Source organism: Haliaeetus leucocephalus, unplaced genomic scaffold, assembly GCF_000737465.1.
Source record: "Haliaeetus leucocephalus isolate CR32 unplaced genomic scaffold, Haliaeetus_leucocephalus-4.0 Scaffold577, whole genome shotgun sequence".
NCBI lineage: Eukaryota > Metazoa > Chordata > Aves > Accipitriformes > Accipitridae > Haliaeetus > Haliaeetus leucocephalus.
In genome coordinates, this window is record NW_010973013.1 from 6,928,868 (window position 1) to 6,953,135 (window position 24,268).

General features: G+C 47.0%; 1 protein-coding gene across 1 annotated transcript; it reads left to right on the forward strand.

Annotated features, from left to right (window-relative positions):
• Positions 1 to 5,411: 5,411 nt before the first annotated feature.
• On the forward strand, positions 5,412 to 23,144 carry SLC22A7 (solute carrier family 22 (organic anion transporter), member 7). The gene is made up of 10 exons (XM_010577807.1): positions 5,412 to 5,870; positions 7,776 to 7,879; positions 11,851 to 12,005; positions 13,424 to 13,592; positions 16,635 to 16,752; positions 20,230 to 20,339; positions 20,426 to 20,640; positions 21,139 to 21,247; positions 22,691 to 22,897; positions 23,081 to 23,144. The coding sequence occupies exons 1-10, from the start codon at positions 5,493 to 5,495 to the stop codon at positions 23,142 to 23,144; spliced, it is 1,629 nt and encodes a 542-aa protein (XP_010576109.1). The 5' UTR covers positions 5,412 to 5,492.
• Positions 23,145 to 24,268: the final 1,124 nt, after the last annotated feature.

Genomic DNA, 24,268 nt, shown 5'->3' on the forward strand with positions numbered 1-24,268 from the left:
ATGAGAAAAGCCCCAGTGCGGGCAAGGCAAGCCACGCAAGTGCCTCAGCACTGCAAGGGAAGCTTGTGCTGCAAGGAAACACAGCTCCTGCTTGTTATTCCTGGCCTTGCCTTCATCTACCCTCTAATGTCAGAGGATAGCTATGATGGACTCTCAAAGTGGGGCTCCAGAGTCAGCCAACCCCAAGGACCGCTGATGTGAGAAAGGGTCCGTCAAGCCTGTAGCTTCAAGGAAGCCGCTAAAATGTGTCTGGCTGCAGAGAGCACCTAGAGACCAACAAACACAGCATCTACACTAGTTTCATTACTTATGAAAAAAGCTCAAAGACAAAGAAAATAATGCTGCGAGGTTGGGGTGGAGGTGCAGAGCATAACAGGCTGATTTGAGGGGTCAAAGCCTGAGTCAGTTCCTGTATTGCTGAAACTGCAAAGCACAGAGGATCCTGACCTAAACACAGGGCAGAAAAATAAAAACTGAAGTCACCCAAGATAGGAGCTGGGGGATGCTTAGGTTTAAATGAGAAAGTTGGTGGAAGGAAGGTAATTAGTGGAGGAAAGTGATCAGTGCAGGAAGGTGGAGCAGTTCTGGTACTGTATGCTGAAGGCAGCTCCCCTGGACACTCTGCGGATTTCTTTACTCCTTTTGGGGAGGAACTCATTGGGAATTGCCCGAGAGGGGGAGGGAGGGCAGGACGGAGCTGTGGAGCCACTGGGACGTGATGAGCACACAGCCACGTGGGCAGAGAAACGCCAGCAAGGCGAGTGTCAGACCTCGCTTCACCCACTCAGTAATTGCCTACAAATCACTCGCAGCATCCAGTCTCCCCATCTCCTCTTTCAGTGGAAGAAAGTGTGTGACTGTGCGTGCTTTCACTCCCACACCTTTACTGTCTGCACAAGCTTTCCAAAAATAGTCTTCCAGCCAGTGCTAAAGCCTGCTCCAAGTTCCCCAGGCAGCACTGAATGACTTTTTGATGTAAAACCCTGGCACTTCATTTAAGATACAGCGTGTCAGGGCCCCACGGGCACCACTGGGTGTTAATTACCCTGCACCTGCCATCCATGCACCTTCTGGCCCAGGACTTCGTTTAAGCTCAGGCATGGGTGTCCCATGCCTGTCCGAGCTGGGTTAGATGTGTCCCTATCTCCAGCCCTGGCTGCTGCACGGACCATGGACCTGCCTTGTAGCTTTGTCTCCAGCCCCTTCTCCTGCTCCGGACCGGGCTCTCCGGAGGGACCCTGGTCCTGGTTCATCCCCTCGCTGTGTCTGGGGCTGTCGATGGACCCTGTCCCCCCCTTGGCTCTACCAGCCGTGCTGAGACCCCACGGGTCTGTGCCCCGTTGGGGAGGGCATGGCCAGCGCTGGGGCTCCTGGCTCATCCCCTCTTCATGCTGCTCCCTGAACCAGCACGTGTGTGTCTTGAGCTCCCTGGCAACATTTTACTTCACACGGGATTATCCTCTGCAGGTGACGGTGGTTCAGTCAGATGGTATCTCACCCCAGAAAACATTTGATCCTGGCTGGACTTCCCATTCCTGCTGTGTCTTTCTTTCCCTGGCTGAAGGAGTAGTTTGGGCTTGCCCTTCCCTCATGCAGCCTAATATTTTGGGCTGAATCTCTGCCCTGCTACAGTTTCCCAATAGCACTGGTGAGATGAAAACGTAAAGAAAATAGTTCCACAAGGTGACTGCAGGAAGGGGCACAGGGCAGGTCTGCAGGGTCTGGCTAGGGAGCAGACAGGAGGCCAGCGCTGGCTGTGGACCCATGATCACACGTGGCAGAAGACATGGAAGTGGCTGTCGTTGTTTCTCATTAAAGCAGGATGAACGTTCACATTTCTGATAGGCAAGAAAAGAAGCTTTGACCAAAACCAGTTGTATTTGGACACACCGCTGCAGTATGGGGCACCTTAGATTGACACTGCAGGCATCTTCAGCTGACTTTGGCCAACTTCGTAGGACCTCACTGTCCAAACAGCTTTTGCACATAATAGAAGAAAAAGGAGACTCCCTGTCTGTGGCTCATCTCCCTCCTGCAGGCATCCCAGCCTGCAGTGAGCTGCAGTTAGATGGAGACAGCTCTGCCCTCTGAGAGCAAGGCTAGTCTGGCTCTTTGGCTCTGGTGGACACATATTTTCATGGCAGTCAGGCATAACTCGGAGGGGAGGGAGGATTTCAGGATCTACAGCTTTCCAATAGGAGAAAATTACTATTTAAGCACCAACCTGCAACAACTGATCAGATCTCCCGCTACCCTGCAGGGGTTGGGATACCCGTGGGGTGGCTCTAATTGCTAAAGGAGCAAATCAGCTCCCTCACTACTTTCACCATCCAGCCTGTTACAGCTCCACACAAGGTGTTACGAAATTACTGCTTGAAACAGAGAAGCCAGCACATTAGTGACTGAGTCATTTAACAGTCTTCCCTCTCAAAGAGTAGTTGGCATCCCGACAAGGAGAAGAAAGAAAGGTTGCGAAAGAAAATTGTACACATGTGAAGCAAAAAGTAAACTCTTCTTTCCAGTTTTACACGTGAAAGCAGCAGCAGAGCCGTCCACCCACCCTCACCGCTGCCGGGAAAGTCCAAGCCATTCGAGTCAGGTCCTGGGTCTAATTAATCAGGTGGTAGGGCATAGTCAGTCACAGCGTTTGCACACATGGTGGTCATTAACTAAATCTGCTGACTGGTTAAATGAGCATGTTTGGGTTAGAGAAATACAGCAATCAACTGATGCACATTTGAAGCAATTGCAGTATGAACAACAGAGCCCCAGGCATTGCAGAGCAGTGACCCGTAACCTCATTTCTGATGGGGAGGCTGGAGCTGCTTTGCAGTGTAAATATGCAACAGCATATCAGTGAGAGTTTCTGTTCCTTGCTCTCAGAAGATCAGTGGTGAAGAAAAACAATTTGTCCTTTAGTCAACTTCAGCTTAAACTGTAACCCTGGAGGTACAGCGTCATCAGATGTCCCTGCTTCACTCCTGTATGCTTCCTCCATGCTCGTCCCAGGATGACCACCAAAATGGTTCGTAGCAAAGACTGGGGCAGCGCATTAGTTAAACATGGGCGACCAGGAATGCTGCTGAAAAGAGCAAAGAGCTCCTAAGGTCACAGCATGGCATCCTTTGCCTTGTAAGCCTGAGCGCATGGTGTTATCCTGCTCAGTGTGCTTTGCGCCTTTGCAGTATTTAGTATCTGGGCGACACTCAGTTTGGGCATTCAGCCACAGCAGGAGGCCCTCCAAAAAGCTTTTTTGGACCTCCTCATCTCTACCTGCTGCATTACAGCCCTTTCTCGCTAGCCTTCTGCTGCAGGGACCAGGGCAGGCAGTCACCGGCCGAGGCAGCGCAGACAGGCAGCTCTCGGCAGCGCCTGGCAGCGGACAGCTTTTTTTAATAAAGCAGAACTTTATCTGCACCCAGCCTCTTGATGTGCCTGCAGCCCAACACCAAAAGTCACCGCTTTCTAGGTGGGTGACTAAACCAGAGCTGCTTTAAAGCAGAGCATGTCCCAGGACGACAACTCGGAGAAAGGTTCAGGACGACACGTCAGCATCCACAAACTCTCAAGACTGCAGCGCTGGTGGAGGAGGGAGGACACAGACTGTGAGGAGAGAGGTACAGAGTGTGAAGATACAGCAGGAGATAACCTGGAGCAAGCTGTCAGTAACTGTGCTGCTTCACGTGCACCCTGCAAAGGGGCTGTAGCCTTTGGATGGGCAACGGGGTGCTGCCCCTGCTTGCTGCGTGATGCACTGCTCCCTGAAACTTTTGGGACATGACCATCTGGGATGTGTTATCCCCAGGGGCTGCTCCATGGGGCCAGCCTGTCTGGAGCGCTTGTTGCAAGGGAAGCATGCCCATGGTTTGTATGCAGACATGGCGAGGGTGTTAAGGGACTTGCGGGAAAGGGTCCTGCAGGCTCTCCAGACAGTCAGGGTAGAGCCCCTTCTCCCACTGCTTCCAGTTTAACTGCCCTAATCTCATCCCTTTTCCTAAGCTTGCTCAGTTGTGGGGCCAGGAACTGTGTCTATCTTGTCTTGAAGTGCCAGTCATCCTCCAGCCAGGTCTCTGCCAGCTGTGGAGAAGGTTGTACACCTCCTGGCAATTTTGGCAGGCCTGGGGTACGTGGAGCTGCCACTTCAGGATTTTTTTTTTTTTTTGTGCCTAGCTCATTGACTAGGGACTCTTCTTTGAATCATGTTGGTTGTGTCAACCAAGCTGTGCCAGCTCTGATGCCACATCTCCCCAGTTGCTGCTTTTTCCAGGCATTGTTTCTATAACTCTTCCAAAAAACTCAGCAATTTTTCTGCTCCGTGCCACCCTGGGATGAAAGCTTTTGCCCAGCAGCTGTGTGATATACAACTGTGTGTTACACACCTTTGATGACCAGCCACCTTTCAGCCTCTCAGATGCACCATCCATTCTTGTTCTGCAGTGGCTCTGGCTGAACAAAGAGCTCATTTTCTTGGTTAAGAGCATGAGAAGAGTGGAAATTCACATTAAAGACCCACCTCTTCCAGGAAACCACTCCCTGAAGCAGGCAGTGGAAGAACCATGATGCAAGAACCCCGTACAGTGGTGGCAGCGGTACCGGTGGCCCTGTCAGGGGCTGCACACTCACTCCTTCGGCTGTTGCATCGGTCCCCAGAGCAAACCGGCACGTGGCTGGGACCTTGCAGGAGTAAGTCATGGTCCCTAACGAGGCAGGACCAGCCTCTCTGCGTGCCAGCACTGCAGTTCTCATCACTGCCTTGTACGTGGCCTGGGAAAGCACTCTCCCAAAGTGGAGAAAGGGACTTTGTGGGGAAACACTTTCACTTTTTCCATCCTTTGGAGGACACTGGTGAGCAGGTCGCCCTCTCCCACAGCTCACCTTTTCTCCCCAGGGTGCTCCCCTCCCTGTTTGCATCCATCCAGAGACTCAATCTCTTCTGGGCACCCTCTCACTCTTTCCATACTCCCTGCTCCCAGGTCATGACTTGACACAAACCATACTGAAAAAAACCACTTAGCTGATGCTTTGGTGCCCCTGGGCATCCCTACACAGTGGGTCAACCCTGCTCTCCCTATGGTCCAGCTGGGCTGGCTGGTGATCACCTCACACCAGATAGAGTTTGTTGCAGCACCTGAGATGCTGCATGGTATCCCCCACCTAGAAACGACTGTTTTCACAGCACTTTTCCCACAGCCTGCTTTCCTAATGCGGATCACCCTCTCAAATACCACAGCAGGAGAAAAGAGAAGGCGCTTTGTGCTGGGTCCACTTGAAATAGATGTTGTGTGCACCCAGGATAATTTCTTTGGCTCTACCCCAAATGGAGAGTTTCATCTTGACTTTTGACAACCTTTCAGCAAGGGCTCAAAGTCCAATGAAGTGGCTATATGAAAAGCCATGGGAAGTTGAGCTCCAAGGACAGAGACCGCTTTTCAAGCTCATGTTGCTGCTACTTAGTACACAGCTGCTCTGAATAAGCAAACTCCACCAAAAAAATGAAATTTGAGGATCTCTTGCTGGAAATCGATGGCTTTGGCAAATTCCAGATTTTGATTCTGTTTATCCTCTGCCTTCCAAGAATGAACCTTCCCATGCATTTCCTGCTGCACAATTTTCTTGCTGCTACCCCCTCTCATCACTGTGCAATTCCACACCAAGAGGCATTTGTGAACCTCACCACGGAGGAAGTTCTGCTCATCAGCATCCCCCGGGAGCCCGATGGCACTTTCAAGTCCTGTGAGATGTTCTCGCAGCCTCAGTTTCACCTGCTGCTCAATTCCTCTCTGCAACCAGAAAACAACTCCATCATCCAGGAGTGCCAGCATGGATGGGTCTATGACCACTCGCAGTTCACCTCCACCATCTCCACGCAGGTAACGCCTGGCCTGTGACCTAGCCGAAATGAAATTAGAGTTTTGAGGAGCAGATGGAGAGGTGTTTGCCTGCTGCACAGAATCAGAGGGGAATCTTTGCATTGTAACCAGTGGAAATGACTTGTTTAGAGAAGATTTCCTGGGATGGGGAAGCTCTCAATCTTAGAGTTAGAAGCCAACATTTTTTTTTATTATTATTATTAGTAGTAGTAGTAGTAGTAGAATCATCATCATCATCTTGCTCAGACTGATAGTTAGAAGCCAACATTTCTCGTTATAAGCATCTTAATTTCTCCAGGTGACTAAGAGATTGGCAGGGGGCTGGGGGGATGCAGGGGAAAGACACACATAGAGGATTTTCTCTGCTTGGGCCACATGGCATTTGCACAGGACTGCACCCTGTCAGGTTTTCGTATGAGCCCATGACTTGCTTTCCTGATTTTCCAAACACTTTGTAACTTCTATTCCCTTGCCCACTCCTTCTCACCGATCTCTGGCAAGATCGTGCTGCCTCTCTTCTGTACCACCAGTGTCTCTTGCTGTCAAGCCAAATGTTCTCTCCAAGGGTCTCCCGCTGAGATGCCACATGCTGGCCAGCCAGAACCTTGAGCCTGCCCAAGGTCCCTGCCCATCAAACATTAACCACCCACCTTCTGCAACACTTTGCTAGGACCCGCAGTGATACCTCTGGGTGTTAATGCTTTACCTTCCTTGAAAAGCAGCCCAAATCACAGGAGGTCTTAGGGAATGGGACAATTTGGTCAGATGAAAGGGGCACGGTTGGGTTGGAAATGATAGTGCTGACTGTCTCAGTGAGAGCAGGACTAAGTCTTAACCTAGAGCTGGTGCCTCCTCCCCACCACCCAACCACCCCTGCTTTTGGCAGGCACGGAGGTGAGGGCCAGATGTGCCCAGGCTTGGACCTTATTTTTGCACTGTTTTGGGGAGAAAGATGTAAAGCACCCTTGGAGGAAAAAGCAGGGGAGGTACCCTGCAGCGTGGGTGCTGAGCATGGAGCCTCGTGATGCTGCACCCACGGGTGCAGTGGCCTCAGGGCACGGTGAAGGGGCCAGGGCTTTCTCTGGGCTCTTTTGCTCTTGCAGCAAGAAAGGTTGCTGAAGGTCTGGCTGGCCTTGTCAGAGAGGCCGCGAGGCTGGGTTGATGATTAAATCAAGTTTTGCCAAGTTTGCACATATAGAAAATTAACTCTGCAGCTCAGCCACAGCATTCTGTAATGATTAGCAACGTTTGCACCTCCAAGAAACTAAAATGATGCTCATTAACTTAATTAGGAACAATGTCTAGACCAACTTCTCTGTAAGAAATCAGTAAGTTAGCATCAAGAGCCAAGTATTTGGTCTGACTTCAGCTCTGCCCTCCTTCCTCCCTGCATCGACAACTTCAAAGGAAACCAGTCAGGGCAAGAGTAACTGGATATCAACACGACATTCCCTAATGAAGGCTGAGGCACATCTTACAGCTCGCTGCAGTGTGGCACCCTGCAAATGCCCATCTCAGCAGGGCAGTCCCAGGAGCATGGCAGAGGGAGCTGGGAGAGACGTATACGTGGGCAGGTTGAAAGCAGCTACTGCAGGGGTCAGGAGAAGAAAAGGGGGAACTCTCCATGATAAGCAGTACCCAGGAAAACTTTCTGATGCCCAACAAGTGTCCACAGAGAGGCTGTCCCGGTGGGGATAGATAACTGGGAGGCCTCGTGAGTTTTGTGAGATGCAACTTTATATTTTTCAGGACTCTGGCACTGTCCTATGTGCAGTTTAGTGCAGGGTTCTACCCCTCAATCAGATTCGGCCAGTATAAATTGCAAGACACGATAGCTGACCGAGGGAGGGAAGGGGTGTGAAAAGGCAACTGGGCGCTAAGTGTCATTTTGGCCTTGTGTTTCAGTGGGACCTCGTATGCGAGCAGCGCGGACTGAACCAGGCGACTGCAACCTTCTTCTTCATCGGCGTTACAATGGGGGCCGTGGTATTCGGATACCTTTCAGACAGGTTTGACCCTTTTCAAGCTGTTCCTCCAGGGCTTCAGGTTCATGATGAGAACTTCACAAACCTGTCACCCGCAAAAGGCAATCGGAGGGGCAGAGAAAGGAGAAAACACAATTGTAAAGGGAGAATCCAGCCTCTCACATGAAAATTGGGTTAAAGTCATACTGGGAAGCAATGCAGGGGCTAAATGCTCCATGGATTGGCCAGTTAGCAGCCCACCAAAGCAGCAGCTCTGGCCTTGGTTAGAAGTAAGATGCACTGCAGCAATGACCACAATGCCGTGGTCAGTATTGCTGCAGGAACAGCAAAAACTGAAAAAAATCCACTGTCCATGAAACCAATTTCAGAAAAGACAACTGCCTCAAAAAGGAGAAAGGTGGCTAAAACAAAACCAAAACAAGAGCTAACTCCTTGCAAGTTACATGGAAATTGGCTAAGGACACCCAAGTGAAGGGCTCAGAGCAAATGCATGCTACAGCTGAAAAAAAAAAAAGAGTTTTGGGAAAGCAAGACCTGACTGTCATTACTAGAGAAGCAGAGTAAAGGAGGTTATTAGAAGCAGGGAGGCATTCCTCAAGGAAGAGCTGAGGCAACAAGGAAAGCAGGAGCAAATCTGCTCTCTGTGGTTAAATGTTAGAATGTGATAATGTAAACCTGAAAAAAATCTGAGTAATAACCTAGAAAGGGCATCAATTAAGAAATTAAATATTTTTGCAAGCAGCAGAGAATACGCAGTGCAGGCATGCAATCAGGATGTGCTCTTCACTGTATGCTATTCATTATTTAATAACTGAGTTTCCTGCACAGGAAACTGCTTCCTGATTTCCTTCCTCCGGGAGCAAAAAACCTTTAGGGTACAACAGGCTACAAAATCACTGCATGGCAGAGGGGAACCAGCTTCACAATATGAAACTCCCAGAGACTTTGCGCTGCTGATGGGAATTTTTGCATCTATATCTTTTTTATACCAGTATACTTTTACAAGGACTCAAGACATCTGGCTGATCTTCAAACTGTGTGTCTTGGCTTTGTATCTAAAATGCTTTTATAGCACAGTTGGAGGGAAAGAAATTTAGAAGCAAGAGAAGGAGCAGGACAAAATAAGGCAGATGAGAAGGTCTCTGCTAGAGCAAAATGAAAAATAATTTGGTTTTCAAATGGATTGTGAGGGGGAAGAGCCAGTAGAAGATAGAGGCATAAAAGGAGCATCTGGAAATAAAAAGGCTGTAGTGTGAGACGGAAATGAGTTTGTGTTCACAGCAGGAGAATGTGTAGGGGCAGGTGTTGGAGCTGGAGCTTTGAAATAAGCTGATAGAAAGCGGCATAGAGAAATACAGCAGGTGAATGCCAGTAAAATGCCAGGAGCAGGGAGTGGTCATCCCAGGGCCCCATAGGAAATCTGGGATGAAAAAGCTGGAACACTGTTGGCATTGTGTGACCTCCACAGCAGAGGGCTGGGAAAGTATCATGCATCAAACCAGTTTCAAACTGGTTTCCAAAAAAGATCTCGGGAACTACGTTCCAGGCAGCGTGACATCTATCTGTACCAGGCAAATTAGTACAAACTATTCTGAAAGATTGAATCAGCGGCTACATGGGTAGATATGACACACTAGTGAAGAATCAGCAGGGTTTTAGAAAAGATCCATGCCTTACGAACATACTGGATTTCTTTGAACGTCCTAACAGGCATGTGAACAGAGGAGATACCATCTACACAGATTTCAAGAAGTTTCCTTACCAAAGGCTCCTAAAGAAACTGAGCTGCCCTAGGATAAGAAGGAAGGTCTCTGTGTGACTAAATAATTGATTAAAAGCCAGGAAGGAGAGAGGCGATGTAAGTGTTCAGTCGAGACAGTGGAGGGAGACCTGTGGGGACCTGTGCTTGGATTTGTGTGCTTTTCAGCACATTTATAAATTACTGGAAAAGGAGCGAGTGGGGAGGTGCTGCTGAGTGGCCGGGTTGGTAGAGATGAGATCTGAGTGTGGAGAATTACAGAAGGCACTTAAAGAGCTCTGACTGGATGGGAGCGTCAGATGGTTGCAGTAAATTTGGCAGATCTGATAAACCTCAGGTGTCATGCCCCAAATCTCTCCTAAGACCCCTTAAAAGCTGACGGCCCATTAGCAGCCTTCCTTTTCTCTAACAGAGAAGAGGTCCCACTTCTTTGTGCTAACAGGAATGCAGAGATTTCACCTCTAGTGCTCCAGGGTGAAAACCATCTGGTCCTGGCATTTTGCTACAGTTCAGGTTCAGTTTGTTCTAAGCCTCTACAGACGTTTGGATTTGAAAACAACTCTACTGACAAATTGTACCCTGTTAAACCCTCCAACAACCTTCACAGTGAATATATATATATGCAAATATATATATATTGTTTCTGTTTGCTCTTTTCCAAACACTCCTTTTGTACCTTGTCCTTGTACTGAATTGGCTGTATGATGCTTTGGCAGACTTCCAGATTGGGATATTTATGAAAAGGGATTTTTTATTAATTTTTAGGCTTGTGCAGTTTCCTCCTTTTATTATATTTTCTACATTTAATCTTTCAGAGGTTGTGCTTTCCTGCCTCTCCCTTTGAAGACAATTTGAACAGCATTATTTCTAGCAGCCTCCCTGTAGCCTGCAGTTCACTCTGCCAGCTCGCCTCTGGTTTCCCTAGCAGGTGGCATGCATTTGCTGAGAGAGTCTAGTAATGGGTCCATAAATAGCTGCCTTACACCCTGCAGGGAATCTTATGGTTTTATATCCTTCTTAGTGTATTTTCAAGAAAAATCTTCACTTGAAAAATGAATCTTCTTTCTTAGACAGTTACCCTATTGGAAACAGAATCCAGCTCTGGTGTGTTTCTGGGTGTTTGCTGCTCCGACCCAGGGGCATTATGATGACTTTTGCAAAGTGTCTCTGCTTAAATTTCAAAGCAGATCCAGCAAATTGCCTGGGCCCAAGCCACAAGTTGTTTTTTCTCCAGCAGATTCATTAACTAGCTGCTGCATGAAGTCATTTATGATCATTTTTAAGAATGTTACTGCAGCATTATGTCCCAGCACATCACTTTTTCCCCTGGAGCAATCATTCTTGCCACCGTCCTTCTCAGGTGACCACTAAGAGAGCCCTAATGCCAGAATCAGACCAGGATTTCGGTCCCCATAGACTGAACATTACCTGTTGACAGGGTTAATTCACTACTCCGGTTTGAACCTAAGCTTTCGTCAAATGCAGTGCTGATGTTCATTGGAAGACTGGTGCCTTGTGCTCCATTTTGATTTTTAGATTTTCATAGGTTGTGTAGAAATACATATATGCCTATTTCTCTCTCTCTCTCTATGTACATACATGTGCATTTGATGTTCTGTATTTCTCCATGCTGTCCACACAGGACTCTGCACCAGGGGTAAGATGGTCCTACAGCTTCCAAACCCCTTGGTGAACAACTCCTAGCAGATTCCTCATAGACCCCTTAGGACATCAGGGCTATTTGCACGTGTGGGCTGACAATTGGATTCTTTTTATTTTCCTTTGGGATCTTTGTTTTCTTTCCAAGGATCACGGTGAAAGTGTCATGGTTCTCTCCTCCTCGAGTGGCTGGTCCTGAGTGAACCACGGGAGGAGGACATGCTGAGCCAGGCATGGGGACAGCCATCGGAGGGAGCAGGGTGTGCCAGCACCATGGGGTTTCAAGCTGAAATCACTGCTTTTGATGATGGCATTGGACAGGGGAACGCGATATATAGATTTGATCGGTGCTGCTCTTTCCATTGGAGAGCCTCATGCGGGCAGGCTGCGGACCACACCACTGTGGCACCGGCTATACGCAGAGCTGTTTCCTCCTCTCCGGGGTGTTGCATCTCGGGCTTTTTGCAGGGCAGGCAATATTTTCATTTTTCTTCTCGAGTCTCTGCTTTGCCCCGTTTCAAACCCTGCTCCTGGGACAGGTTTCCAGCCGCTGTAACCCAGCGTGTGCTCGTGACAGGTTCGGACGGAAAGCCATGCTCCTGCTGGCGCTTGTGTGCGCCGTCGTATTTGGGATGCTGAGCGCCGCCTCCGTCTCCTACAGCATGCTGGCCATCACGCGGACCCTCACCGGGGTGGCCCTGAGCGGCGTCTCCCTTATTGTATTGCCTTTGGGTGAGTGTGTGGGGGTTTGTGGGTGCCCGGTTGTACACAGGGACTTCTGACAGGCAGCGGGTAGGTAGGGACTGGTCTACCAGACAGGGCAGAGCTAGTAGGAACAGGAGTTTGGGAATTGCTATGCATGCGGTTTCACTACAGGCAGCCAAAAGAACATCCCACTTGGGAGGATCCAACGATGACAATTTTCTGTTAGTCTAATTAATGCTTTAACAGTCTACTTGAACTATAACAACCACTTATTAGTACTTCTGTTGCAACATAAACACTTGCAATCCATGCTACCCAATTCCTCTTAAGGATCATCAGTAGTACAATAAAAGCCATAAAGTATCTACCCCTTTCCTCTGATACTGAGCTCTCACCCTTCAAACACGCTGCTAAGACAATTCATCAGCGTTGCCATGTCCTCAGCAGGAGGAGGACAGTGTGTCATTCACAGGATGTTTCTACCTCCCCAGTCTTGAATTTGCTAAGTTTTCATACGTTCCCAATCTGTATTTTTAGAAAGAGTGGGGGGAAAGAACCACACAAAAAAACAATCATACAGAGCTAGGCAAAACCAAAGCTGAAGAATTTAGGTAATTATATAATAAAAACAAGCTCCAAACTTCAGGGTACCCAAAAGAGCACTGGATGATTTTGTAGATACAGTGGGGATGTACTAGGCAAGACTCATTGTACTGAAGGGCAAGTTACAGGTGCAGCAAAAATTTCCAGGATTTTTGCCGATATATCCAAAATCAAGCTAAAATGGCTTCAATACTGGAAAAGTCCACATGAGACCTGACAAATCCCAAGGCCTGCTATGATTTTTTATTGTTATAAAGATCGATGCCTGCAAGATGAAGTAGAGCTTGGGAGGAACATCTCTGATTGTTAGAGGTTGTAGCAAGATGTCCAGATCTTTGCATGAAAATTGGCTTTTAGTTCACACACACAAACAAGGATACCACCATCTGTTCTCATTTTACCTACTCCAGATAGATTATACATGAGTGACAATTCATCCTAATATATTTCTTTAATCTGGAATAATGAGTGAGCAGAGAAAGAGGAAACTGTGCAGGCAAGATGATTAGGGAAAAAAAATTGTCTCTTTGAGGAAGAAGACCATTTGAATGCTATTGAATGGGATAAAAAAAAAGTATAACCTAAGGTGGTTTGAGCACTGTTTCTTACTATATGTCCAGTATTTCTTCTTTTAAGGCTTTATTTTAGTTGCTTACAGCTTTGCAAGAGGTTAACCATTGTGGATGAACGTTTTAAATGTGCCAAATGTCAGCCAAACAGTGAACTTTCCTGGAGGAGAAGACCAGGGACATTACCTTGCTTTGCCCTTGTTAAAAAGCCCTGCAGACCCCTTCCTGGAGAAGTCCTGTGCATCCCACCTGAACGTTGCCTCCCTCTTGCAGGGATGGAGTGGGTGGATGTCGAGCACCGCACCCTCTCCGGGATCCTGACTAGCATGTTCTGGAGCATCGGGAACATGCTGCTGGCCGCGGTAGCGTACTTGGTGCGGGAATGGCGCTGGTTATTAGTGGCCGTAACGGGACCGTGTCTTCTGAGCATCGTCTGCCTGTGGTGAGTGCAGCGACCTACAGCCGGACGGCTGGTGGGGATGGGAGCGGGCTGTGATTTGCCTCCTCTGCCCTGTGAGCGGGGCAAAAGTTGCAATGCTGATCCTAGGATCGGGTCCAGCGACCCAAAGAGGAGCGGGACTCGTCTGTGTCTCGCACTCGGATTGCCCAGGGGTGGCAGTTCCAACGAGCCAAGCACCATGGCTTTGGGGACAAGGAGGAGGCAGGACTGGGGCCGAGGCCAGGCATTTGGGCGACAGGTTGCAGCAAAAAGGAGCAGAATTTGGTGCTGCAAGCACTGTCAGACGTGGCTCGGAGCAAGAAAAGAGATCCAAATAAAGGGAGGCAGGACCAGGCCAGATCCCTGTCTTTAATCCCTGGTAGGCTCAAGGTAAATAATTTATCCATCCTCTGTCCCCACCTCATTGGGGAGGATACCTTTGGTACCAATTTTTCCATACGAGGCAATGACATCTGCAGGCTAGGTCAGGTGCATTTATCTCTGCACTTCCCATGGCCTTTCTCAGCTGTGTAACCATCCTGATGGGTCACAGACATCCACTTTCTGTGGGCTATTTCCCTCCTGTAGCGTTATTTAAGAAATGCCTGATATGTCCTTAGCCTTAAAATGGGAGATGGTTTATTTAATCAAAGAAACTAGTTTTCTTTTTTCTTTTTTTCATGTAGTAACACAGACTAGAATACAGGGTCGATTCACTGATACTGTGACTGTAATGTGAAGTGTATTGGATCAACTTATTCAATGATCCAAAACAGTCCTTTGAATAAACAGCTCCATTTCCTGGCTGGACAAAAGTCCCGTGTTGAAATAAGCAACCAGGTATTCCCACAACTGCCCCACTGAAAACATTCAGAAATGAGGGCCTGGGTCTCCTCCACCTTAAGGTGGTTGTTTAGTTCCTCTTGGACATCGGTGTGGTGCTGGACCACACTGCAGAAATCACAGACGTGTCTCTAAGGGTGCTGGGAAGCTGTAGCTGGAAACAATGCAGAATAAGCTCTGATTGTTAGACACATGGGCCTCAAAATTAGATGCAGAATCGCTGAGCAGAAAAAGTGATATCCAAATGCTAAAGTGCCTTTCAGAGGCCAACAAAGAGGCTTCTAGAGACTATGGTTTGCTTGCTTGCTATGTCTGTCCATCAGCATGAAGCAGTAGATTAAATAGCTGCACAGATCTAGCACAAAAATCTCAAATAATAATTATGAAAAATGGGATATGAACGAATGCTGTTGTTAATCAATGGCTCAAAAAAGCTGTCTTGTTTCACTGGTGATGAGGGGTTTCTGGCAAAGAGTAACATCTGATATTTCGCTGATCAAGTCCAACATAACTAAAATATGTGTTCTGCTGACTTTTTTAGTTTGAGTTGTTTTGCTCTGTTTTTTAGGAAAACCAGCCATAAAAAATTGAGTCCTGGGAAGTGCTGAAATTCACAGATACATTTGGACCCACCCTTTCCATGATAGCTGATTTTTTTTCTCTTATGTTAATGCCTTTCATGGAGATTGGTTCTCCAACAAATTATACTGTAGTCTGATCAAACTTGAAGCACCCAAGAGGTCAGTGATTGTTGGATAATTAAAAGTCCCTGAAGCATGGAATCAAAATCTAATTTAGCACGCTCTGTAGATATCATTGACACAATGTCAGAACTCAGTTGAGACATTAGACAACCAAAAGACATAATACTATACTCTGGAGATGGTGGCAATGAGTGCAAAATGCTATCTTTCATTCTTTTTATTTCCCAAGGTGCATTGGGTTATAAGCTTATGGGAAGCAGTTGAAAATTTTCCAGAAGACCAGTTCTGCAAATGTTTTTGCTCTACACATCCTTTTCAGCTACTGCTTGAATAGTGACAGCAGTTGTTCATTAGTTTTATTGTAACCTGATTTAGGGTGCATTAATCACCAACAGCTCACAGTGGTCTGGTCTTGGGCCACTCCAGTGGGAGACTCCAATGAGAGATTTTGACAACTGTGTCACCTCAGTAGACCTCATACCCACATACTTCTTCAAGGCTGTAAGTCCTCCCACTGACTGCACAGGATGCTCAGCTGAAAGTCTCCATGAGAACGGCAGATTCTGTTTTCTACTTCTCTCAGGGGACAGATTTGGGTAGCGGGAGGTAGGTGTTGGCTGCTCTAGCAGGAGGTAGCCACTCTGGGGTATTTCCAATGTCTTCTGAACCCTGACTGCTATGCGAACCGAAAAAACACCACGTACCCTCTAGGCCAGATGGGCTGCACTGTGGCCTGGGAAGCTCCATGTCAAACAGGGCCATGTGGCCATCAATTGCAACCAGATGCAAGATTAGAAATAAGTCCAAGGAGAAGGAGTTGCAGATGCTAGTTTATGACAAGTGCTGGATCTTTTGCTGGAACAGACAGAAAAATAAGAGTCACAGGACTCCCACCCTACAAGGGTCTGCTAAGCAGAACTCTTAGAGTTGCTAATTAGCTCTGCAGCAGTACAGCACCCCTTGTCACTCAATGACTAGCATGGATACTTCACTGGGGGCCGCAGCCACAATGATTTAGACCCCAGTTGACTGTCTTGTGCAGAAGGCTTTGATTATTGTGAAAAACAAACAAGTTTAGCAATTAATTAAGTATAGAGCTCACTAAATCCTTTCCACATAGTCATTTTTTTATATCCTACAATTTCAAAGTTTAAAGCGTCCCAGAAAGCATGAATCTGTAAATATAAACTCTCCGGGGCCAACTTTAAATGATAAGAGTTTGAAACTTTAACCAGCTCAGAAAATTCAAGCTTTGATCAAAGATCACATGATAAAAATTTTGGCTGGACATACTTCATTTAGCAGACTGTATCCTTTCAGGGTAGAACACCATGTACACGTAACAAGGGTGTCCCGTTACTCTTATGCACCACAGTTGCTATTTTTAGCTGAAGTTGAAGTCGCATAGAGAAGATCCCCTTTTTTTGGCCAGGGCCATGTATGTGGGGTGGAAAACATGGAGTGCCAACAGGAACTCTGTCTTCTCTCCTTGCTCCAGGTGGGTCCCAGAGTCTGCCCGGTGGCTCATAGCCAACGGCAAAGTGAAACGAGCTCACAGGCATCTGCTTAGATGTGCAAGAATGAACGGAAGGAAAGACTTCGCTGTCTCACCAGAGGTGAGAAACTGAAGATCTAGACACATGTTCTTCCTCTCCCATTTTCTCTCTCTATGTTTTACTGCTGTTTGATACCTGAAGCAATTCTCAGCCTGCAGTGTGATCTGTGGTCCACAGGGTGCCATGCTCCATTTTACTCTAGAAAGCAGCTACACCCACGTCTAAAGATAAAGCAGCAGCTCAGCTCCCATAGGGCCAGAAATCCCCTTCATTAGGTGGAGTGTCTTTCCATTCATTATTGCCATGACAAGAAGCCTCAATGCACTGGACTAAATAGGCAGCGAGAGAGAAGCACAGCCTGAAAAAGTGAGGCAGAGGCATCACTCCCATAGCAGGGAGGTGAGTGTGCAGGTGCACAAGCAATTTGTGCGGCTCAGTGTTTGCCTTCTTGGTTGCCATAGCGGTTGCCAAGTGTTGGTACAGTGGTAGCAGAAAGCAAATGCACATTAATAGCGTGTAGTTAGCATATTTTCTCTCGTATTACATTTGAGATACTGCATGTAGTGTTTTCCAAAAATGCAAAAGCTAGTCCACCTTGGGCTGCGTTTGGTGTTCATGTGAAACTGGAAGATTGTCAGCCAGAGTGCCCCAGTGGTGAATGTAGGTGTAAAGAACATTCGGCATAATCAACTTCTTCCCCTGGCTAAAGCTCTGCACTCAAGTCAGTCATGGCTCTGCCAGCAGTTTTAAAGGAACGTGGCAAGGGTGAGGTGTTGGGCAAAGTAAGCATGTACCCACTGGTTTGAATCCATTTTTGCTTGACCCCAGAGGTGTAAAGGATGGAGTGAAGATGCTTTCTTATCCCGGCCAGCACAAGCAATTTCTTAATATCTGTTGAAGAGGTAATTAGCCCTTTTGATTTACAACACAAAAGTGGTGTTTAATCATGTGAGGAATGATGAGTTTACAGGTTGTGGCACACAGGAGTTGAGTGTGACTCTTCCTTGCCTTTAAGCCAGTAGCTCTGACTAAATATGTAAAAATAACAAGTTATAACCTTTTTCATTCAGCCTTGGCTGATGACTGTATTTCAGAGTGCAGTGCTTCATGAGGAAGGGCATGGGCTTGCACCCTCATTCTTAGGGTTAGGAAACGTAGCTGGGGCTTCCCCACTATCACAGCCTTGCACCAAGTCACACCATACTGTGACCACTGAACCACGATCGAGAAAGACTTGCAGCTGTGACTCCTTGCTGGGTTCGTGAGGTTTATAAGGACATACTTGGGGTTTTTTGTCCATATCCAAACATGGACTTAGCTGATTCAAGTTTGCTTAATTGACTTGACTAGGCATCAGTGTGTTTTGATGACTTATTCAGGTAACAACTGATTTTCCTTAGTTCAGAAGACTTTGAAAGACGTATAATCTCTGGATGATTGCACAGCACGTTACTGACATACGCTCAGGTTTAATAGCATTGTCTTAGAGAACTGATGAAGGAATTTCTCAGTGTGAAATTCTTTTTTCAGTATGAAAAGCTTTGTCACTCATCCAAAAACTGCAAAGAATAGTGTGCAATTAGAAATAAAATCTTAGCTCTTCCCTAGTGAAACATGCTGTTACTTAGAGCTATCCTCTCCCCTTTCCTAACGTTTTCTTTCATTTTGTACAATTCTTTTAACCAGAGAGGTCTTTGGGCTGGGATTTCTCTTTTATTAGATTTTTCCACAAGTCCCCAGCCCCCATAACTGTTCAGCACTGTCTTAATTGTAGGTGATGCAGTAGGCCTGCAGATTCCCTCACCCTCCTCGTTCCACAGCCATCACTGACTAATGTGCATTTTAAGTTTCCTGGGGTTCTCGCTGTTCTGGCTCTCCCAGTTGTCCTTCCACATCCCGAGAAATCTGGCTAACAATACGTACTAGAAGACGTTTTCCATGTTAATGTCTTTTGTTCCCCATTTTAATAGCAAATCATGCAAATTAAAGAGAGGACAGACTGCCATCAGGGTAACTTGAATCTCATATTGAAATTCCCAGCATTGCAGAAGTAGTCTGTTATCAGTGCTATGATTCATCTTATGCATTTGGATGAAAAGACTTATTATTTGTCTGTGAAAAAAGGTTAAAAAAAAAAAGGTAACAGTTTAAAAAAATATATAACTTACTTGCCATACTGCAGCATTAACAAAAGTTACCAGATCCAGAGATGAGTATACAGAAATAAAAGGAAAAACATGGGTTCAACAAACCACTAGATAATGTGGGAAAAGATCATCAAGATGCTAAACAGACAGACCAGACACCACATCTGTTTCAGAAAGTCCCTGAACGGCTGGAGGTGGTGCCATTTCTAGGGGAGTATCTCTACATGCTTGCCCAGCTCTTCTGCAGGCTCCACTGCAGGATGCTGTTGGAGACAAGGCACTGGAGAAGATGAGCCTCTGGTCCAAGTTGCTGCGGGACCTCTTCATCCATCTAAGTTGTAGGTTCCCTATGCAGCTCAGTGGCTGGGATTAAGCGTTTATGCAAAAGCTTTGGCCAAGGCTTTGCTTTCTCTGAAGAGGATATTGATTTGAGAACACATGTAACTAGTTAAACAGACTCTCTCCTCAAGGTTTCCTGTGATTCATAACCCAATCAGTTGTAACTGTCCTGCATTTGCTGATGATTTTTGGACATGATGAAGCAAAGCTGTCCTGAGAGGAATTAATCTCTCCCAACATTAGGTGTTCACATCATCACTGTCTGCAGTCTCCTTTACAGTCTGCAATCTAACGAATAGCCGATGGAGGCTAGCACGTGGTCCTTTTGACCAAATGCTGTTTGCTCTAGAATAAAATGACTCCATCCCTTCCACTGGAGATCTCCATTACCTACACAGTGAGCCTATGGCAACTAGCTTAGGTATAGCTGCCTGCGTTACAGACCTGTAATTGTGTGGATCTCTTGCATCTCAGCCAGTGAGTAGAACTTATGAACTCTCCTGGTCCTTACCCCTAATTCAGTTGCTAAAAGATTTTGTGAATAAGCCCTCCCTTCTTCCTTATGTGCAGGGCTCACTTCTCAGTGCCTGACTTTGTATTTATATAAATAGAGTATAAATAATCACGCTTTATATAAATGCACTCATGAGAATAAAGCACACAGCTCACTGTTAGCTCCTGCCTGAGACCTGACACAACGGCAGGCGACCACACGGGGAAGACGCTGGAAGTGGCCAACGCTGACTTTGCTGACACCATGACGATCTGCCATTTTTCTGCAACCCTTTTGGCCACATTGGGTATGTAGGTAAAAGGGGAGAAGGGGCCATGGGAGAAAAAAAAGGTCTAAAATGGTAAGCAGTCTATAAAGTTGTAGGAAGACATGCCTCTGATAATGTATAGCCAGATAATTTTTCTGCAATGGGAACGTATGGAAAATGCAAGATGTTGATGGAGCTGGGAAGGACATAGGCCCAGCCTGTCTAGGGTTTCATGTCTGGATCCTAAATGTACAGCAGCTGAGCTATTTCCTTCTTTCCGCCTCTCCCAGGACCTCAGAAAGATGACAACAGACAAAAAGCCAGGAGAGAATTACACTTACATCACCTTGTTCAGGACACCAGTCCTGCGGAAGATCTCTCTGTGTTCTGGGACTCTGTGGTAAGCAGTGTCACTTTGCACAGGGGATTTGTCCTGCCCTTCCCAGCTGGATTTCCCTAAGCCCCATCTCCACACACTCCTTGCAGGTTTGGTGTTGCCTTCTCTTATTACGGCATGAGCATGAACCTAACTGGCTTTGGGCTCAACATGTATCTCTCCCAGTTTGTCTTTGGCTTCATTGAGATTCCAGCCAAGATGATCATGTACGTGCTGGTGAATCGAGTTGGACGACGGCAGAGTCAGGCGTGGGCACTCATCCTGACCGGACTATGCATAGGAGCCAACATCGTCATTCCCAAGCGTAAGATTCTCTTCTGCTATACGCAGTACTTGTTAGAGGGGAGGTTTCCATTCTGTGCAGTGCTAGAGAAGGAGAAGCGTAGATCTTGCCCACAGGCAATTCTGTATGGAGATGTCCTCCTCCTAGAAGAGCAACTGTGGGACAAGGTTGCCAATGTGGGCTAGCCCTAATATCTGGTAGCAACATGATCTCCAGTCACCGTGAAGCGGCTGGTGAGGGTCCAGTGATGGCAAGGTGAAGTGCCTATCTTTATTATAGACATTGTCCAGCTGGAAATGTTGGAACCTATCCTTTCATCAGTTCAGCTCCCACTTGGGCTAACAGTTACCGAACTTACTGGTCCAGACTTTGGAGGCAGCAGCTCCAGGGCTATGAAGCTCCCTGTTTTGTCTGTAGGAGCATTGAACCTTCCTCCTTCTTGTACCTGAGGCCACAAGAAGCTTCTTCCTAGAGGCTGCTCTTTGACCATTGTCATAAATGTCTTTTCTTTCCTCCTAGCCTTCACCCCCTTGCGCTCTGCAGTAGCCATTATGGGCAAAGGTTTCTCAGAAGCTGCGTTCACTACCGCCTTCTTGTACACCTGTGAGCTCTACCCCACTGTACTGAGGTAAGAGACACCGCTCACCCCAATGCACAACCAGAGCCTCGGTGGGACATCACCCTCAGGTCTTCCACATCAGCACAGCAGGACATGCCGTTGGCTAGCCTGCAGGACTGATGCCTTGCCTCGAGAAGGTTGTAGGGATTACACATACTCACAGGAGAGGGGCGGAAAGCTACCCTTTTTTTTACCTGGGTTATGTGTGGTTAGGTTATGGTGACAGGAGGATGTATAGAAAGGTGAGGAGTATTCCGTGTGGGAAGATTTTTGAACTCCATAAGGCAACTGTGCTTAGTAAATTCTTGGTTCCCTATGATAATCTGCCAATAACCATTAAAAGACCCCCAGAACAATAATTTGAAATACCAAGTTTTATAAGGGACACCTACTACCACATGTTTGACAGCCTTCTGGACTTCAGATTATATTAAAGCAGCAATTAACTAGCCTTTCAGGAGGAAAAAGAGAGCTTATTTGCAATATCCAGGTAATGGTGACATAAAACCAGATTTAGCATCAGCATAGTTTGGGATATAGCTAATACTGGTGGAGGGAATCACCTCACTGGTTTCTTTGTGAAAGTCTGAAAAAACTCTCATGGATTACAGCAGGCCTCATGGCTTACTTCACCTCTGTCCGTCCCTACCGAGAGTGCCATTCTCTGCCATGTAGTCCTTTAACTTTCACTGGTCTGTTGCCTGTGGAGAATGATGCATATTTAAACTGAAGTGGGCACACTGATCTGCTACTTTTCTTCTCAGATTGGTTTTTATTTTTACATGCTCAAAGACATTGACAGATAAAGACAAAAACATTGGTTCCTTCTGCAGTACTTACTCTGCACATACATACGTAGGTCCTGGGATCCTTCTTGTCAGTGTGAAATGCCACCCATTCCCCAAAAATTAGCAAGTGGAATAGGTCCTAGGTCTTATTTTTGGCATCCTCTCCAAGCTCTCCTGGGCTTATAGCTGCAGCAGGACCAAAGGTATCACCGGTATCTCTAGTGCATGCCACCTGCCTAGAACTACCTGGGAGAAGGAGGGACTTAGGTTTGCTCTCAGCGGATCGAAGGACTTACTAGAGGGATGGGTAGAAAATGCACTCAGCGGTTTAGACATTTAAAGCAGAAACAACTTTAGAGCAGGTATTTTTAGCGTGGAACTGCAGCTTCTTTCTCATAATAGACATAAATCTATTTCTCACAGCAGCTACGGTTGCTCTCTGGGAAATATTACCATTGTAGGAAGATACAAAGAAATTTAGAAAAAACAACCTAGAAAAAGCCTGGCAGAGGAAAAAAACCTAAGGGGGGAAAGGCTTCAGCACTTATATAAAAATAGAGGGAAGGGGTAGAGGGTCTGCACTTTTTCCCAAGGTCTGATATGAAAGAAATACCCATCTCTTTCTTGCGGTGCTCTGCACCACCACGGTGCCCTACGTTTCCAGGCAGAACGGGATGGGGTACAGCTCCTTCATGGCACGCCTCGGCGGGGCTTTGGCCCCACTTGTGTTTCTGCTGGATGAGGTGTGGAGGTCTCTGCCCGAGGTGACGTACTGTGGCGTAGCAGTGTGCTGTGGCTTGGTGGCCTTCCTGCTCCCGGAGACGCTCCACGTGCGTTTGCCTGAGGGCATCGAGGACATCGAGAAGACGCAGTGAGTCAGCTCCATCCTGCCCTCCACATGGAGTCTGCTGAGAGAGGCGGGGGGCATCCCTCTCCGCTGCCCGTAATTCCCCATCTGTGGGTGGCAGTGGATGAAGGGACAGCCCGGTGGGGATCGGGGCCGTCGGGCTTCCTGCTCTTCTGTCCATCAGCCCAAACATGCCTTTTCTTCCAGAGTGAAAGGGCCGCCACAAATCGGTGCTCCCAAGGGCATGCCGCTACAGTCTCTGCTGAAGTGAGGGTCCCCGTGGGACAGCCACTACGTAGGACTGCAAAACTGAGCCGTGCTCCGACCTGTCAATAAAAGAGCCTTTACTGTCCACCTAGTCTCTCTCTGCAGGGAAGTGGGGCTGAGGACATTGGAGGAAGGAGGTGGATCATGAAACCAGCTGGAGGGAGCTACCCCACTCTGTAGTGTGGCCAGGAGCAAGGATGCAGAGGTCTAAGAGGATGTGGAAATAAAAGCACCCGGTGCTAAGCTCTTTCCAGCCTTTGGCCTTGTTGGACTAGCAGCACCTTTCAGATCACTGCACAGCCTTCCAGAAACTACAAACACCACAAGGAACGCAATGCAGCAATAAAAAATACTGAGTGTGAATCGTACAAAACCAAATAATCTCAAATAAATCTAACTGGATGGTGGATAAACCATAAACTGTAGCTACAAATGCTTCTTGAATTCGGAAATGGTCTTGACATTTTTCACACTGAGGCTCAAAGCCAGCAAAAAGCACATGCAGGAATCTCACTGAGATGCTGACAAATCACTGACAAATGCTTGCATTTGTCCCACATACACAAAGAAGAATAAAAGCTTTTGCAAATTATTTAAATCTAGTGTGTATGCGATAAGTATCCTTTAAGCTAAAAAAAAAAAACACCAAAAACAACCCACCTCGCTACAGGAACCTTTGCATGGAATATTGAATAATTCATTATTGGACTTCAGTCTGCTTACTGGTCTAACGCATTGATCTTAAATTTACGGAATGCCTTTGCTTCTTGCACTTACTCCTGCAAACAACAAAGATAAACTGTCAAATTATCTATAAATTTGGAAAACTGACAAACAGCACTTTCCTAAATTGGGAAGAGGGAATGGCCTCAGCATCTGATTCTCAGGCGCACCGTGGTTCCCTGGGCTGTGAGGTGTTTTAAGCTAAGGATAACGCAAACTTGAGGATGCATCTGAAAGCGGGTGGAGAGTCCCATCCGATCCCAGGTCAGCGAGCGCCTCCTAGTAGAAATAATCTGCCTGGCAAAATTTGATACATCACCTTTTTGCTTTAAGGCAGCAAAAGGAAAGCAAACTCCTCAGAACCACCCTAAGGCTGAGACAATTTTGCATATTCTTTCTGTCTTA

What these genes read in the sequence shown, in the direction of transcription:
- SLC22A7 (XM_010577807.1), top strand. Translation starts at nt 5,493, where the DNA reads ATGAAATTTGAGGATCTCTTGCTGGAAATCGATGGCTTTGGCAAATTC. An exon ending in CCTTATTGTATTGCCTTTGG is followed by an intron (nt 12,006 to 13,423) that starts GTGAGTGTGTGG and finishes TCCCTCTTGCAG; the next exon opens with GGATGGAGTGGGTGGATGTC. An exon ending in ACTTCGCTGTCTCACCAGAG is followed by an intron (nt 16,753 to 20,229) that starts GTGAGAAACTGA and finishes CGCCTCTCCCAG; the next exon opens with GACCTCAGAAAGATGACAAC.